Source organism: Tupaia chinensis, unplaced genomic scaffold (assembly GCF_000334495.1).
Source record: "Tupaia chinensis unplaced genomic scaffold, TupChi_1.0 Scaffold000415_1, whole genome shotgun sequence".
NCBI classification, from domain to species: domain Eukaryota; kingdom Metazoa; phylum Chordata; class Mammalia; order Scandentia; family Tupaiidae; genus Tupaia; species Tupaia belangeri.
Genome location: NW_006159920.1, coordinates 1989918 through 2006847, shown reverse-complemented (window position 1 = coordinate 2006847; position 16930 = coordinate 1989918). Strand labels below are relative to the sequence as shown.

The 16930-nt window shown below is 43.5% G+C and overlaps 1 protein-coding gene across 1 annotated transcript in view; it reads left to right on the top strand.

Moving 5' to 3' along the window:
* KALRN (kalirin RhoGEF kinase) overlaps window positions 1-16930 on the top strand; it is a 681131-nt gene that overhangs the window by 172346 nt on the left and 491855 nt on the right. The window contains 2 exon segments of the mRNA XM_006154563.3: window positions 7108-7300; window positions 12064-12567. Coding sequence (XP_006154625.1) covers window positions 7108-7300; window positions 12064-12567 — 697 coding nt within the window.

Genomic DNA, 16930 nt, shown 5'->3' with positions numbered 1-16930 from the left:
ATACCTCAGATTGACTTGTATCAGAATCTCTGGAAAATGTCCCCAGAATCATTATTTTAAAACAAGCATCCCAGGTGATAATGAAAGTCATTAAAGTTTGAGACGCATTGGTGTAAAGTGGCAAAAATGCTTTTTTGTGATAGTACAGGATTGCTGAGTGAAAACAGCTCCAGTGACATTTAATGAACAAAAGAGTAAATGGTGTAGAACTGAGTACAAGAAACAGCTGATCAATCATCCAGTCATTCGGTATACGTTTATGACTTCTGAGCCTGAGAGCCCTGGAGAGTCTATGAAACAGTTCACAGCTCAGTTTGAAGGGACTCTAATTTATCACCAAGGGTGAGAAGCTGGCCAAGGGGGCCCAAGCCCTGATGGGAAGCCAGTGGGGCAAGTGAGGGCAAGGAGGTAGAGTAGTGGCTGCTTGCTTTCTCTTTCTCTCTCTCTCTTTTTTTTCTCTCTCAATAGGATTTAGGGAGGGGTCCCTTGTGATCTTTTGCTCTCTTAGCATATTTAAGCCTGCCCCCCCCTTTTTTGGAGAGGTTTTTGCTATTGGGCGCGTGCACTTGCCAGAAAGACAGAGAGAGACAGAGAGACAGAAAGCAAGAAATCACCCCCAGGGGGGATGGCCATGCCGCAATCCCTTCTCTTCCATTCTCCTCTCAGGATCTTGGGCACGCACACACATGCGCCCGGCTTGAGTGTAAGGCACCAGGTCAGGGACTCGAACCGCAGTCAACTACATGGGAGTCCAGCGACATAGCCATTACGCCAGCTGCTGGTCCCAAGGCCTGCCATTTTAAACCTCACTTTCCTTTACTTTCATCCTCATATGCACAATGCAAAATTCTGCCCCTTAATATTTTATTTGAGCTAATAAATATCTTTTAGAAGGGAAATCATCTACAGAGAAAAGGAGGGCTGTTAGTTTTATTCCAGTGTAAATGGGTTTGTTCAAACTGCCCTCCTCTGAGCACCCTGAGAGAAGACGAGGTCAGGGAGCATGAAACCCTGGGGAGGAGGGCAAGTGGAGAGCCACTGAGGGGTTTGCGACAGCCGGGTATACTGTGTCTAGAGTTGTGGAGATGGCCCACGGGTAGGGAGTGCCTCATAGCAGCCTCTGATGACTTTGACATTTAAAGATCAACTAAGACTATTTCCCTGCTCCAGCATTAATTCTGGCCCCAGTACTCCACTAAAACTGCTTTGGCCCATGGGACCATGGCCTTACTTGCTAAATGCAATAGTTCTGGTCTCTGTTAATGGCCTACCTCTCTATAACATTTGACACTGTGGGTCCTCCTTGGAATTCTCTCCTCCCTTGTTTTTTTTACATTTGTTTTTCATTGTCTTCTTTCCTTCTTTTCTTTCTTTCTTTCTTTTTTATTTTTTTTATTTGCTGTCAGGTGCATGTACCAGAGAGAGAGAAAGTGAGAAAGCACCCGCAAGGGGGATGGCCACACCACAGTCCCTTCTCTTCCATTCTCCTCTTAGGATTTTGAGCACCCACACAAATGTGCCCTCCATGTTTTTCAAACCACCGGGTCTAGGACTCAGCTGTGTAGTTGGCCATGTGGGATCCACTGCTTAACCACCACACCACCAGTTGACCTATCCCTTATTTCTTTGACTTCACTCCTGTCCTGGTGCTCATTAATTTCAACACTATTTCCTCTGGTTTATCTGCTTTCTTCTCCCATGTCTTAAAAATTGATATTCCTACCAGTTCCATTCTCAACTCCTCTTCCTCATTTCTTTTGGGTGATCTCACCCACTTTGGTGTGCAGCAATTCCCACCCCATTTGTGGACTTATTCCCTTATCGAATGTTACTAAACATCTGTGTTCCAGAGGCCATGTGACTTCCAAGTCATAATTTTCAGCCCAAGTATTTCTTTTAATCTCTGTAACTATATTTCAAATTGTCTTCAGAATTTCATAAATCTATCATTTACATTTACATTATTATTTGTAATATGATAAAAAAAAAACATAGCTCTGGTTCCCTTAACCACCAGCCAACAGGGTTGGCACCTTAGGCTATGTTTTTGATCGAAGAATCTGAGTACAAACAATTTCTTAGTGGCATGATATTCAGGAAATACTTATAAGGAAGTGAGAGAAGTAGAAGTGGGAAAGGAGAAAGACCAAGCCAGAGCATAGCCTCAGATAGTCTCGCTGTAGCCTTCCTGAGAGACTGGGGAGTGTGCGTCACACTTCACGTTTACTCCGCTGTGAGGTAAAGGGACCAAGCTTTGGCATACCTGTGTAAGAGAGGCACTGGCCAGCCCTAGGGTGGGGTCAGTGGTCAATCAAAGGGCTCTGGATAGGTCACCAACATCTCCTACAGTAGCTAGCAGACAATGGGTCAAACCTAACCTTTAAGACAACCCTGTACGTAATTACTATTACAAGAGGTTAAAAGTAACTTGCTCCAGGTTCTACAATAAGTAAATGATAGAGCTGGGATTCCAGCCCAGGGAACTTGGGTCTAGTTTCTATACCTTAACTGTGTCTGCTTCCTTAATGTATTTAGTCTTTGTATGTACCAAGCACTACATTAGGCACTTGAATCCAGCAGTGAAATAAATATAAAAATTTTGACTTTCATCAAAGTTACTTTTCAGTGGGGAAGATGGACAACAAATAGAATATATTACCCAGACAGTAATAGGTGCTAAGAAACAGTCTTCAAATCAGGACACACCTCGTATGCCAAGGCAGAAGCTTGCTATTTATCCTAAAGGCAATGGCGAGGAACCACTGAAGGGTGCCATTCAGGGAAAGAACATGATCAGATGATCTGGAAAGATTCTAGCTGTGTAGGTTGAAGTCAGCCCAAAGAAGTGGTTTGAGTGGACACAGAGAAACCACCTCTTTTGGGTCCTTGCTAAAATGATTCCTTAATGAAGTCTTTCTTGAATCATCCGATTTAAAACCGGCTCTAATTTATTTTTCTCTTATGAGTTCTCTAATCTAATCCCCTCATCACTGACTCCCAAATCCTGTCCTAAAACACAAACATACTCATGTGTGGTGTCAGTGTATGATATGACCTAATGACCTGGGCATGGGCTTTAAAGTCAGCAGCCCTGATTTTGAATTTTTACTGAGCCACATACTACTCATGTGACCTTAGGCAAATTTTATGCCTCAATTTCATCATCTTTTTTGTTTTTAAAGAGTTACTTCATTTTATTTGTTATTATTTAATTTTACCAGACACATTCATATTTTAGTGAGAAAGCAAGTCACCAGGTCTGGGACTCAGACTGTGGATAGCCATGTGGGAGTCCAGTGCTTTCACCACCATGCTACTTGCTAGCCCATATTCATCTTTGCTTACATGGAGATAACCATACCTAGTTTATAAGGTTATTGTGAGAATAAAACAAAATGCCGTATAACCAGTGCTAACTATTGTTCCTGGCATAGCATAAGCATGAAGCGGGATCAGCAGTTAGCATAATGGCCATGTTGCTGGACTCCCAGGTAGTTGACTGTAGTTCGAGTCCTGGACCCAGTGGCTTAAATTCATGCCAGGCATATGTGTGTGCATGCCCAAGATCCCGAGAAGAGAATGGAGGAGAATGGATTGTGGCTTGGCCACCCCCTCCTCCCCCGGGGGATAATTTCTCCCTTTCTGTCTCTCTGTCTTTCTGGCAAGTGCATACACCCTATAGTGAAAACCTCTCAAAAAAAAAAAAAAAAAAAAAAAAAAAAAAAAAAAGAAGCATGAGGCAGTTCTTTTTCCTCCTCTAGTTATGCCCCTTGTTTACAACCAAACACGCAAAGCACCTTGGGAGTTTGGGCTGTTTTCACAGAAAGATGCCAATTAGATTAGTTCTCAGCATAAAGCCTCTGGGCCTCTTTCTCTACCTCCTGAGTTATTGAGAACTTCCTAGAGGATATTAGTGCCTTATTTTTACTTTTAGTTGTCAGCAATCATTAGTTAATAGGGTATAACCTGCTGTGGACTGCTGTGTTTTGATGCTGGGATAGTCACCCTCCCACTTTCGGTAGCAACACTGAATACTGCTGGTTAGGAGAAGAGATTTCTCATATTAATATAATTATGGTAACAGGAATAGAGACTGAGGAACGGGAAAATAAGGAAGACCATCATCTTTAAGGAAAAGCAAGACCCACAATTACATTCTAATACCTGAGATAAGTCAGCCTGCCACAAATGTTAGTCAAGCTACACTGAACTATATTCAGTGAGAAAAGCCACCAAATCTCAATAGAAAGCTATTAAATCCTGAGCTGGCTCTATGGCCTAGTGGTTAAGGCTGCTGGATCCCACACGGCAAACTGCCCAGTTTGAATCCCAGCCCCAAGAGTTGGAAACATGCCAGGTGTGTGTATGCACATTCCTCAGACCCTGTCAGGATGAAGAATGGAGGGGGATTGTGGAGTCACCATGACCCATTGGGGAGTGGTTTCTTTCTCTCTGTCTTTTCTTCTTTCTCAGTCAAGCACATGTACCTTCTGGCAAATTAAAGAAAGAAAAACCTAGGGTAGTCTGTGGCATGGTGGTTAAAGTGGCTGGATCCCACATGGCTGACAACATGGTTCAAGTCCTGGACCCAGTGGCTTGAAAAAAATAAATATGTGTGTGTGTGTGTGTGTCCAAAATCCCAAGAGGAGAATAGAGGAGAGGGAATGTAGTATGGTTATCACTTCTGGAATGCTTCCTCTCTTCCCCTCTGTCTGTCTCTCAGTCTCTGCGTGTGTCTTTCTCTGGCAAGTGCATGTGCCCTATGGCAAAGGAAAAGAAAGCCATTAAATATTTGTAAAATTCAATGACCAGTGCTTGTAAGTGGGGTACTTTTTCTTTTTTCAAGAGAGAGAGTTTTGCTATAGGGCACATGTGGTCACCAGAGAGAGAGAAAGTGAGAAATCCCCCCCCAGCGGGGGTGGCTATGCTGCAGTCCCTTCTTCTCCATTCTTCTCTTGGGATTTTGGGCCTGCACGCCTATGAGCTCAGCATGAGTTTCAAGCTGCTGGGTCCAGGACTCAAACCATGGTCAGCCACCTGAGAGTCTAGCACCTTAACCATCATGCCACGTACTGGCCCCAGGGGAGGTACTTATATACATTGCTGGTTCACATGTAAGTTCCTAGAACTTTCTGTAAAAGAATAATGAGAATGATTAAATAAGCTATTGTATAGGCATAAGATGGACGATGTGTCATTAAATATAACAGTTTCAAAGAAATTTTTGACATGAAGAAAAAAATGTACATTTCAGTGAAAGAGTAAAATATTATACGTTGTAAAAACTATTGGGTCTTCAGGAAAGTCATGATGTATTTTTGCATAGAAAAACAGAAAAATACATTGTGACTTTCCTGACGACCAATAATATGCACAAAACAGATGAAAAGGTAATAAGACAGAGTATTATAAACTTCTACCATTGGCATTTCTTATATAAGTCTTTGAATATTTTAACTTTTCTATAATTAGCTGGTGTTTCTCTTATAATGGAAAAGAAATTCTGTAATTTAAGAAAAAAGTCACATTGCTTTCAGAAGTAGGGCAGAGAAAATTATTTATGGGGGACCTAGGCCACTCATCGATTTGACGCATATCAGAGGAGAGGTTACTCCTTTCCTTAGAGATGCAGGATTTGGGGAGAAACAAAGGTTCAGCCTTCCTCTGTTGATGATGTCTCCTCCCCTGGAGAGTTTTTTTTTTGGTCTAACTGGAAGAGCTAAGTAAACTGCCTTGTGTCTGAGATACACAGTCATAGGAGCTGTGGTCCTTTCATGGATTGGTGACATTATCTTTACTGGTTGAGATTTGAGAGTGAAGCCTAAAAAATGGCCTCTAATTCTTTTTGTGTCTTAAATCTTCAATTGTGGCCTTACTGCCAGTAGCTGCAAGCCACTGGGGCACATCGAAGGGTCATGTAACATGCGTCGTCATTTAAACAAGTACAGTCTGGGAAAGGGGAAAATGAGCAAACAAACCCTAAGGAAATGCTATACCAGTGTTTATATAAAAACATGAATTAACAACTAAAGTATACTTTGAGTTATAGAATAAATGGATTGGTTAAATAAGTGAAAAATAAGAGCAGGAAAGATGGGTAACTACCAAAACAGACTAATTTTTAAACTGAAATGTAACTCTTTGGACTTTCTTTTTTTTTCTTTCTGTTCTCAGGAGTTCTAGTCAAAGTTCAAGTGTTTAAATAAACTTCTTTTTACCCAGTTATATAGCAACATCTTCATAAATGAAGGCTAAATGAAACTTTCTTATTTCTTGGTTCTCAAGATGGTCACAGCCACGTCAGATGGCCTTGATAGCAAGGGTTAGTTCCCACATCTCCCCTAACATACTGGAATGGTGTTCTCATAGCCAGAGTCTTACAGTGAAAATGCTTGAAAGAGCTACACTGCATCACTTCCAACTCAGTCCTGCCCTGACTATCTCTGAGTGATCAGCAGCACACAGCAGCTTGATGTTTTAAAGTTGACATTCATTTTAAACGACAAGTAGTACATCTTAAATGTAGTGGAGACAAATACATGTTATTGATGCTTTGTGTACCATCTCTAACAATCTCGTAGTCTCTAACCATCTCTATGTGGCCTAAAGGCCTTTACTGAAAAGCATACTCCAGTTTGAATCCAGTGGTAAAATATACCAGTGCCTCTCATTGATATGGGCACAAGGAAGAACAGAACTCATCCCAAGACTTTCTGTCTCAGATTTATGGGACGACAGGGTCTCTGACATTTGAGAGCTTAAATTTGAATAGGAGAAACATGACTCATTTCAGCAACAAGAGAGGGAGACAAATCAAATACAACTGCGAATAGCCAAAAGGTAAACATTTCAACAAGTGCAGTTGACTCTGAGGAAGCAGTTATTTGCTACGTGCTGGGAGGCGGCAGAATGCTAGGACCGTTGGCCAGGTGGGGTTAATCTAGAAAGGTTTTCTGAGGCAGCACATTTTGAGTAGAGTTGAAAGATGGCCCAGAAAGCTGGTACAAATTTGGAAAGGTGGTCCAGGTCAAAGGGAATGCATGTTTCCAGGTGTTTTTAGCTATGTGATCTAGGGTCTCAGCTGCCTGACCTCTGACCTCTCCACAGTGAGGACGTGTGCAAACGTGGATTCACCGTCATCATCGACATGCGGGGTTCCAAGTGGGACCTCATCAAGCCCCTCCTCAAAACGCTGCAGGAAGCCTTTCCAGCCGAGATCCATGTGGCCCTCATCATCAAACCCGACAACTTCTGGCAAAAACAGAAGACCAACTTTGGCAGCTCCAAATTCATCTTTGAGGTGAGCCAGACCCTTTTCTCTTAGCGGTTTTTCCCCTTCTCTTCCTGCCACACGCATTTCTCCCTCTTTGCCATTGACCCTACCGTATGCAGCATGTCAGAGGCTGAGATTTCAGGACTCCTCGGCCACCACAGCATTACCAGGTAGAGTCTGGGGAGAAAAGGAGGCTCAAGCGGTCGTCTCAAATGCACAGCTTTTAAGCAGTTCTGTTTGTTGTTGGTAGGTGCGTAAGTTGGGACAGCTATTTTGGGGGACAACTTTGGAATATTAAAGAGTTTAATCCACCATTGATCTAGTAGTTTTTCTAGAAAATATTCTTAATCTGGAAATGAAATTTAAAAAGGTAAAAAGTTCAGCAAAATTACCAACAAAAATTGTCTATACGGATGGTCATCACAGTGATTTTTTATAATAGTATGTGTGTTTATTATGTATAATATATAATACACACACACACACACACACACACACACACACACAGAAAACAGAATTAAAATTCAAGTTTATTTTGGTGGAAAATATTTGAAATCCATGCAAAATGTTTTCATAATACACATTTTCCATGAACTTTTTGAAGATCCCCCAAAGTATGCTTATATATTATAAGTATATACACATATGTAGGTTATATCATAACTATAGATTATTTTTAGTTACATTAATACACAAGCACTATGAAGCCATTACAATCCTATTTACTTAAGTTTATTTCTTTCTTTTATAAAAGAGTGAGAACCAGAGAGAAGCACCCTCAACAGGGTCTCATGCCACAATCCTCCCAGCCATGTAAGTCAGTCAGGAACATGGACATATGTACACTGCATTTATAGATTGATCTGGGAATTGAACCTGTGGTCTTCCATGTAGATCCAAAATCACTTGTATAGTTCATTATATCATTACATCACTATACCAGCCCTAAAACCATATTTAGAAAGACAATATCATCAAAAAATGTTAATTATATATAAAATTATGCATACACACACACACAAACATATGTAATTATGTATTTTTAAAAGAGATTTTTGCCTTAGGGCATTTGTGCTTGCTGGAGAGACAGTGACAGGAAAAAATCACTCCCCACGGGGGATGTCCATTCCACAATCCCTTCTCCTCCACCGTCCTCCCAGGATCTTAGGCATACATGCACTTGTACCCAGTGTGAGTTTTAAGCCACTGGGTCTAGGACTTGAACCATAGTTGGCCATATGGGAGTCCAGAGACATAGCTGCCAAGCTGTCTGCTGGCACTATGTTATTTTAAAAGACACGTTATAAAACCATATGGCCAGGCCCACTTGTGGTGACATACATGGCTGAGATGCTGTGCTCTGCAGTCTGGGACCACATGGCTCACCCTAAAGGCTGAGCACAGAGGTGTGTGCTTGTAATCCCAGTAGTTTAGGAGGAGGAGGTGGGAGGACTGTGAGCTTGAGCCTACCTGGGCAATATAGCTAGACCTTTATCTAAAATGAGCTAGGCTGGCAGTGGGCCTCTGTATTCCTAGCTGGGAAGCCTAGGCAAGAGACTTGCAATAGCAAGACCCTGTCAAAAATGAAAAACAAAACAAAACATAGCATGGGCAGTATAATCTGAAATTTGTTTTTTAAGCGTGTGTCTGGAGAAGACTGAGAGACCCATGAAAATGAAATGCTAGCAATAGTTTATTCATGGTGGGTGGATTGTGAGTGATTTCTATGTTCTTCATCTCTTTCTATTGTCTTTCAAGGATAATAAAATATATCATACTCTTATAATCTGGGAAAACATCTTGCTTTTTAACTTAATTTTCCGGAGGTGTATGTGTCCCCCAAGAATTTTTCATGACAACATATCAGATTAAATTCATAAGCTAGCACCTTTATTCCAGCCTAATTTGAACTGTCCCCTTTCTCAGAATTCTAGTCCTCACTTACAAGCAAAGTGTGTGTGTGTGTGTGTGTGTGTGTGTGTGAAGGCAGAGCTGTTTTAATCTTTCAGAAGCCCCCCCTTCCATAGTGTTACCTTGAGGGGCCAGGAGTGCCTGTGTGGAGGAGTAACCCCAGTAGACTGTGATTTGAGCACAGCAACCTGACCACTTGACCGAGGCATTTCTCGCTGTGTGAGTAACACAGAAACGTGGCTTGGTATGAACACAGTTAGCTATAATAGCCCCCCAGCACTCCTACCAAACACTGGGAATCCCACAGGGAAATGCTGTTTATGTTCTTAGTTTATACAGTGGTGGTGACGACAAGCCTATATATGTATAAGCTGAAAAGACTGAAAAGAATCTTTCTAGTAAGGCTTGAAACTTGCTTCAGCATAGCTGCCCTGTGTACCCCATCTCTCTGTACCCCCTTTACTCCAAGTTCAGCAAGTTCGTCTCTGCCTCCTAAATAAAAGTACAAAGGAGGGGTTGGGGGCCTCCCACTCAGAAGAATATTTATAAAGCAGTACTTCAAAAACAGCAGTACTTAAAAAACCTACTGCAGTGACACTGAGGTGACAAACAATAAACGGTATAAGGACGAGAGCACAGGCTTGTTCAATACAGATACTTACGGAATAATTGGTGAGTATAATTATGGAGGACTTCCTGGAATGGTAAACTCTGAGCCAAATTTTAAAGTGAAAATGCTAGAATAGGGCTTCCCAAATTTTAATGCACAGAAATTCCCTGGGGACCTTGTAAATGCAGATTTTTGACTCAGTAGGTCCAGAGTAGAGCTGAGATTCTATATTTCTTTGTCTCCCTTCCCTTCCCTTCCCTTCCCTTCCCATCCCGTCCCGTCCCTTCCCTTCCCTTCCCTTCCCTTCCCTTCCCTTCCCTTCCCTTCCCTTCCCTTCCTTTCTCTTCCCTTCCTTTCTCTTCCCTTCCCTTCCCTTCCTTCCCTTCCTTCCCTTCCCTAGACAGGGTCTCACTCTTTTGCACTCCTCCTGCCTCAGCCTACTGAGCAGCTGGGACCACGTGGGCATACCACCACAACTGATTTTTAGAGTGGGCCAAGAATAGAACCCTGGCTCTCAGAGTAACAGCATCACACCAGCATGCTCCTCTGTGGCTAAGCTGAGAGTCTCCCTTTTCCTTCCTTCCTTCCTTCCTTCCTTCCTTCCTTCCTTCCTTCCTTCCTTCCTTCCTTCCTTCCTTCCTTCCTTCTTTCCATTCCCTTCTATTCCCTTCTATTCCCTTCTATTCCCTTCCCTCTTTACATGAGAATGAGAGCGAGAGCAAGAGTGAGAGAGATAAAGAGGAAAGAGGAGAGAGACAGAGAGAAGTGTTTTTGATACTGTCTTACTGTGTCCTGATTCCCAAGCCCCTGTCTCCCAGTCAGCTAGAATTACAAGTGAGGACATCTGTGCTCAGCATGTTCAGGTTGGCCTGGGAACTGAACCTGGGCCTTCCACACAGCTTCCAGCCTCCCACGCTGGGCCGAGAGTCTGTGTTTCTAGCAAGGTTCAGGTGATGCCAATGCTGTCAGTACAAGGGCTATACTTTTGAGTAGCAGGATCTAAATTAGCAGGAGTTAGGAATGCCGGCTGCACATTAATCATCTAGTGGGCTTTTAAAACTCCCCATACCCAAGCCCCATTTCAGGCCAATTAAATTGGAATTTCTAGGGATGGGGTTTGAACATCAATATTTTTGCAAAATCCACAAAGATTTCTAATGAGCGGTCAAGTTTGAGAATCACTCAAGACCAGCTCTCCTGCCCATGGAAGCTCCTTTCCTGTGTCCTCATAGGAGAATGGAGGGAAAAGGGAAAAGAGGAGGTGATGACCAAAGAGCAGCAAGATGGAGAAACTGCTTTTAAGGGTCCAAGTAATGATGCAACCTTTTGATGGTCGCTGTGAACATTAACAGGGATTGCACATGTACTCCATGCTGGGCACTCATGCGTTTTCATGCATCAATGCATCTAATCCCAGTGAGCCCTGTGAGGAAGGTGAGTGCTGTTGTGTGGAGGAGGAGACTGAGGTTCTGAGAACTTTGGTAGTTTGCTCCAGGTTATGCACTTAGGGAGTGTAAGACTGGATCCTGAACTCATATTTTGCTTTGATAGCTTCCATTTTTATGAGACAGATAAGAATCCTGAAGGCCTATAGGAAAGAAAAGATGTTTGTGAATAAGCTAGGGAGAGGGCATTGGCTGCACCATTTGCTAGAGACCCTGCTTCCTGGAGACAGACACTTTCTACTCTGCTCTCCAAGAGCTTGCTGGAGCCTCACAGAGAAACCAAGGGCCCAGACTCCCTGTTGCCCAGCCCCAGTCCCATTCACTGCATGGCAGAAGGGCATCTGCTAATGGGGAGAAAATAGTCTGGGACATCCTTGCAGCCCAAGTCTTGACCCACACTGCTTAATCCAACCATGGGACCTTGGGACCACGGGCCTCGGTTTTAACCAACCCTGGGTCTGGGTCAGTTTTTCTTTCAGCTTCTGCCTCTGGCAGCTGAAGCCCTGTGTGAAGGACTTGGGGTGGGTAAGAGGGAAGAAGAAGAAGCAGGGATGTAAAGACAATTGATGTGGTAAATGGCGAGCATGTTGAGAGGCTTGATGAAGCTGTCAACAGTCTGTTGAAACTGCTGATCCTTGCTGATTTGTGACTTCTGACCAGTGGGCCCCACAGTCTCTACTGGCCCTGCCCTAGGCAGACTTTGGGGATAATTATGTAGGCTTATCTTATCCTTTCCCCTTGCTTTTCCCTCTGCCTATTTCTGCCTGATCTTCCTCTACTCCTCCCCACGTCACTGAGTCTGCCTCTGTTTCTGCCCCTCCCAGACGAGCATGGTGTCTGTGGAGGGCCTCACGAAACTGGTGGACCCCTCCCAGCTGACAGAGGAGTTTGATGGCTCCCTGGATTACAACCACGAGGAGTGGATCGAGCTGCGGCTCTCCCTGGAGGAGTTCTTCAACAGCGCAGTGCACCTGCTCTCACGCCTTGAGGACTTGCAGGAGATGCTGGCCCGGAAGGAGTTCCCTGTGGATGTGGAGGGCTCTCGGCGGCTCATAGATGAGCACACACAACTCAAGAAAAAGGTGCTGAAAGCCCCTGTGGAGGAGCTGGACCGGGAGGGGCAGCGGCTGGGGCGCTGCAGCGATGGCTTCTCAGGGCGCAACTGCATCCCTGGCAGTGCCGACTTCCAGAGCCTGGTACCCAAGATCACCAGCCTCCTGGATAAGCTGCATTCTACCCGGCAGCACCTGCACCAGATGTGGCACGTGCGCAAGCTCAAGCTGGACCAGTGCTTCCAGCTGCGGCTCTTCGAGCAGGATGCTGAGAAGGTAGGAGGGGGGCAAGCCAAACCTGGCCAGGGTGGGAGACGTAGTTTTTAGAGAAAATGGCATAGGTTATCAATCCAAATTTCTGATTAATGATGATTATTATTTTATGAGAGTGTGTACACACACACAGGAAGAGGAGGAAGAAAGAGAAATAGGCATTATTTTTTCTTTTTTTTTTTTTTTGGAGAGGTTTTTGCTATAGGGCGCGTGCACTTGCCAGACAGACAGAGAGAAACAGAGACAGAAAGCGAGAAATCACCCCCCCAGCGGGGATGGTCACGCCACAATCCCTTCTCCTCCATTCTCCTCTCAGAATCTTGGGCATGCACGCACACGTGCCCAGCATGAATTTTAAGCCACCAGGTCTGGGCCGTGAACTGCGGTCGACTACGTGGGAATCCAGCGACATAACCATTACGCTAACTGCTGGTTCCCTATTTTTTCTTTTTTTAGAGAGAGATTTTTCCTATAGGGTGTGTGCGCTCACCAGAGAGACAGATGTGAGAAATTACCCCTCAGGGAAGATGACCATGCTGCAATCCCTTCTCCTTCCTTCTCCTCTTTGGATTTTGGGCACTCGTGCATACACACCCTATGTGAATTTTAAGCCACTGGGTCTGGGACTCGAACTGTGGTTGAATATGTGGGAGTCCAGTGGTGTAACCGTTATGCCATCTGCTGGTCCCAGGCATTAATTTTTTTTTTCTTAATTTTGGAAGTGAATATTGTAAGTGAAAGCAAAGAGTGAGATATAGCATCCCTGACAGGGTTTCAATGCCTTGGACCCCCTCCCACCCGCATCATCTTTAATCAGCCCCGATCGTGGGCACGTGCATGGCTGGCATACTCAGAGAAGTCTCCAGATGCGAGGACGAAGACTGGCAGCACAATGCTCCCATGGGGATCTGCCTCACAGAGCACTGCATTTCCCAGCCAAGAGACACGTCTTTTTAACAGAGTCGTGTGATTGTGATCTTTTGCCCCAGCCCCCCAGCTGGCAGGGCACACAGGTGTGTATCACCACACCCAGTCTGTCCAGGTGGCTCTGGGACCCCAAACCTGGGCCTTCCATACGGCCCCATCTTTACTGTGTGTTGCCCACTGCATGGCCACGGTGGCTGGGGCAATTATTGTACTTTTTTAGAGAGCAATATATAAATCTGTTTATATAATTATGATTCCAATTCATACATAACTGGAAGAAAACTTACCACTTGTTAATAGTTTTGATCTCTGGGGACCAGGCTTATGGTTGATTTTAATTTCTCTGTATAAATTTTCTGTTTCCTAATCTTTTGTAATTTTGTGGAAAGCTTTACAGAAATGAGTCTACTAACTTTAGGTGGTGTGAGTCTGTTTCAGTCTTCGTTACTGACTATTTTGAAAGTTTACCATTAAAAAATACGTGCTAAGCACTGTTCTAAGCACTAGTAAACTAATTAAATTGAATCCTTTCATGAGACTAAGAGGTAAGTATACCATCATCATCATCTATTTTACAGAAGAAACTGAGAGATTAAAAATTCACTAAGCTGGGAACCAGCAGGTGGCATGGTAGTTAAGGCACTGGACACTCACTCTCACATGGCTGACCACAGTTTGAGTCCTGGACCTGGTGGTTTACTTTCTTGCTTTCCTTCTGTCTGTCTGTCTTTCTGTCTGTCTGTCTGTCTGTCTCTCTCTCTTTGTGTGTGTGTGTGTGTGTGTGTGTCTGGTCCAATTAAAATAAATAAATGAATAAATAAAATTAAAAAAAAATTCACCAAGCATAAAAGCCTGTTCTGACTGGCTCCAGAGTCCATGGCTTCACCTACTGTTGATGTCCCTCTCTGAGCCTCCTGTGAGTGATCCAGGCCTGCTAAGTCACCAAAACAATACTATTAATAGCCATGATTGCGTCAATTAGCAGTCACCATCCCGCTATGTTCTTTACTGTGGACAAAGCACTTTACATACAGAGTCTCGGTTATGGTTCACCATCCTCCCATCCTTACTGGGTGGGAGGGGTGTCTCTCGACACACAGGGAAGCTGAAACTCTTTGATCTTGGGTCTACCACGGCAGAGCTGAAGTTCAAATTCCATTTTTTTTTTCCCCCTAAGTCCAGGGCTCTTCTTTCCGTGTCGCTTCTTTCTGGAGGTTTCTCCTCAGCTGCTGAGTACTTTCCCAAGTATGACACCATTTCTCTGGCAGTGAACTTTCAAAGCTTTCTCTTATCAGCGAAAAGTGAGATAGGAAAAAGTGAAAAAGAAAAATTGCATTTAGTGCTGCCTCTTTGCTGAGGACACAAAAGTATCTTCTCTAGATTCTCCTCAAGCTAAAGAGAAGAAAGAGCACCTTTAAGAAGAATAGATGGGGCTTTCCTCCTCTCAATTTTCAGCTGTAACTTATATTTGCATTCACAATACTACTCTTAGGGATTCCATGACGTCTCTCAGTAACCTGTGAATTTTACAAACAGCACTTGATATAACGGTGTTATGTCTTTAGGAGCCCATCTTGAACATATCTCTAGTATTTTTAAGGGATGAGATCAATATATAAATCTTTCTGTATAATTATGGTGCCAATTTATGTGTCACTGGAAGAAAATTTACCACTTGCAAACAGATTTGGGGACCAAGCTTATGGTTGATTTTAATTACTTTGTATAAATTTTCTGTGTTTCCTAATCTTTTATAATATATAGTCAAAAGAATATTTATATATGTAATTTTTATTACATATCTATTTCTGCAGCTGAACTTTTAAACGTCATTTAAGTAAGCTTCTGGAAGAGACACATGAGGGGTTTCAACTGTCCTTCCTCAGAGGTGTGGCACCCTGAGTCTGACCCTGGCCTGCCTACTCTCGGAGGGCAGCTTGGACTACAAAATCCTTGCACTATCGAGCTTGTACTGAGATTCTAGGTCAGGAGCCAAGGCTGAGGCAGGTCCTTGGTCTCCTTTAGCACAGTTTTGCAAAGATTTAGAAAATCTCCTTCTTCTTCGAGTCTCTTCTGCTCTAAGACAGGGAATCTACTTTACAGCCTGGTCTGAGCACCTGTTTCAGCGAGCCAAGGACAGAGAGAGACAGGGTACTTAAGTCTGTCTAGACCTGTTTTAGAGTTTGAGGCACTTACAGTGTACCTGAAACTCAAGGATATAGGAAGCCTGTGTTGGGCAAAAACTGCCTGTCTCAAAGGCAAAATCAATAGCAAACCTTAGCCCTACAAGTCCCCAGGGAGGGGAGACTGCCCTTCCAGAGCCAGCCAGATTCCATATAATTGGGCAGGAATTGCTGCCTCTCATATATCCTTTCAATTCATGTTCACAAGAGTTATACAGATTATTATTATTTCTTTTTTTTTTTAAGAGGTTTTTGCTATAGGGCACGTGAGCTCGCCAGAAAGAGACAGACAGAAAGCGAGAAATCACCCCCCAGGGGGGATGGCCACACCACAATCCCTTCTCCTCCATTTTCCTCTCGGGATCCTGGGCACACACACACACATGCCTGGAGTGAATTCAAGCTGCCAGAGTCTGGGACTCGAACTGCAGCTGACTACATGGGAGTCCAGCGACATAGCCATTACGCTAACTGCTGATCCCCAGAATATTATTATTTCTGTCTTACAGCTGAGGAAATAGAAACCCAGAGAGTGAAAGAGGCTTACCCAAAGCCACTGCTAGACAGGGCCAATATTTTGTCTAACCAGCAGTGTTAACAATATCTTAGTCACAGTGTTATAGTATTTTAGTCTATAAGTCTGTCTGCAAAGCCCATCCAACCTGTCACCCAATAACCCTCCTGTCCTGCTCCAAGGACCTGCCTTATGCTGCCACTGAACACTGTCATTTAACCCCCAGGTCCTTGGTCCCCTCCCTGATAACCCTAGAGAAAATCTTAAAATCCTACTCTTTAACGGAGCCTCTTAACTTTTCTATGACATGAACCCTGTTAGTCTGGTGAAGCCTGTGGTCCCCTTTCAGAATAATGTTTGTAACTGTGCTAGTTATATGCAGGCTTGAAAAAAATTATTGAATAGTTAACTAACTTTTAAAAAATAACAGTAACATTGTACTTCTGTTTTAGTACAGTAAACAGTAAAATTTATGAAGTCCAATAGCTACCATAATTTTGAAGGCGTGGTGAGCATAAATGATATTTCAAGGCAATGTAACATATGTGTTTCTGCTGGGATCCAAGGCACTGGCATTGCTAACTGTAATGTGTTGTTGTCTATGTCCATAACGGAAAGCTAGATTTCAGTTAGAGGCTAGTGAAAAGAAAGGCTTATCTTTTCTCCCTATCGAAATACATTATCTAGGGGACCAGCAGTTAACATAATGGCTATGTGGCTGGACTCCCACGTAGTCGACCAG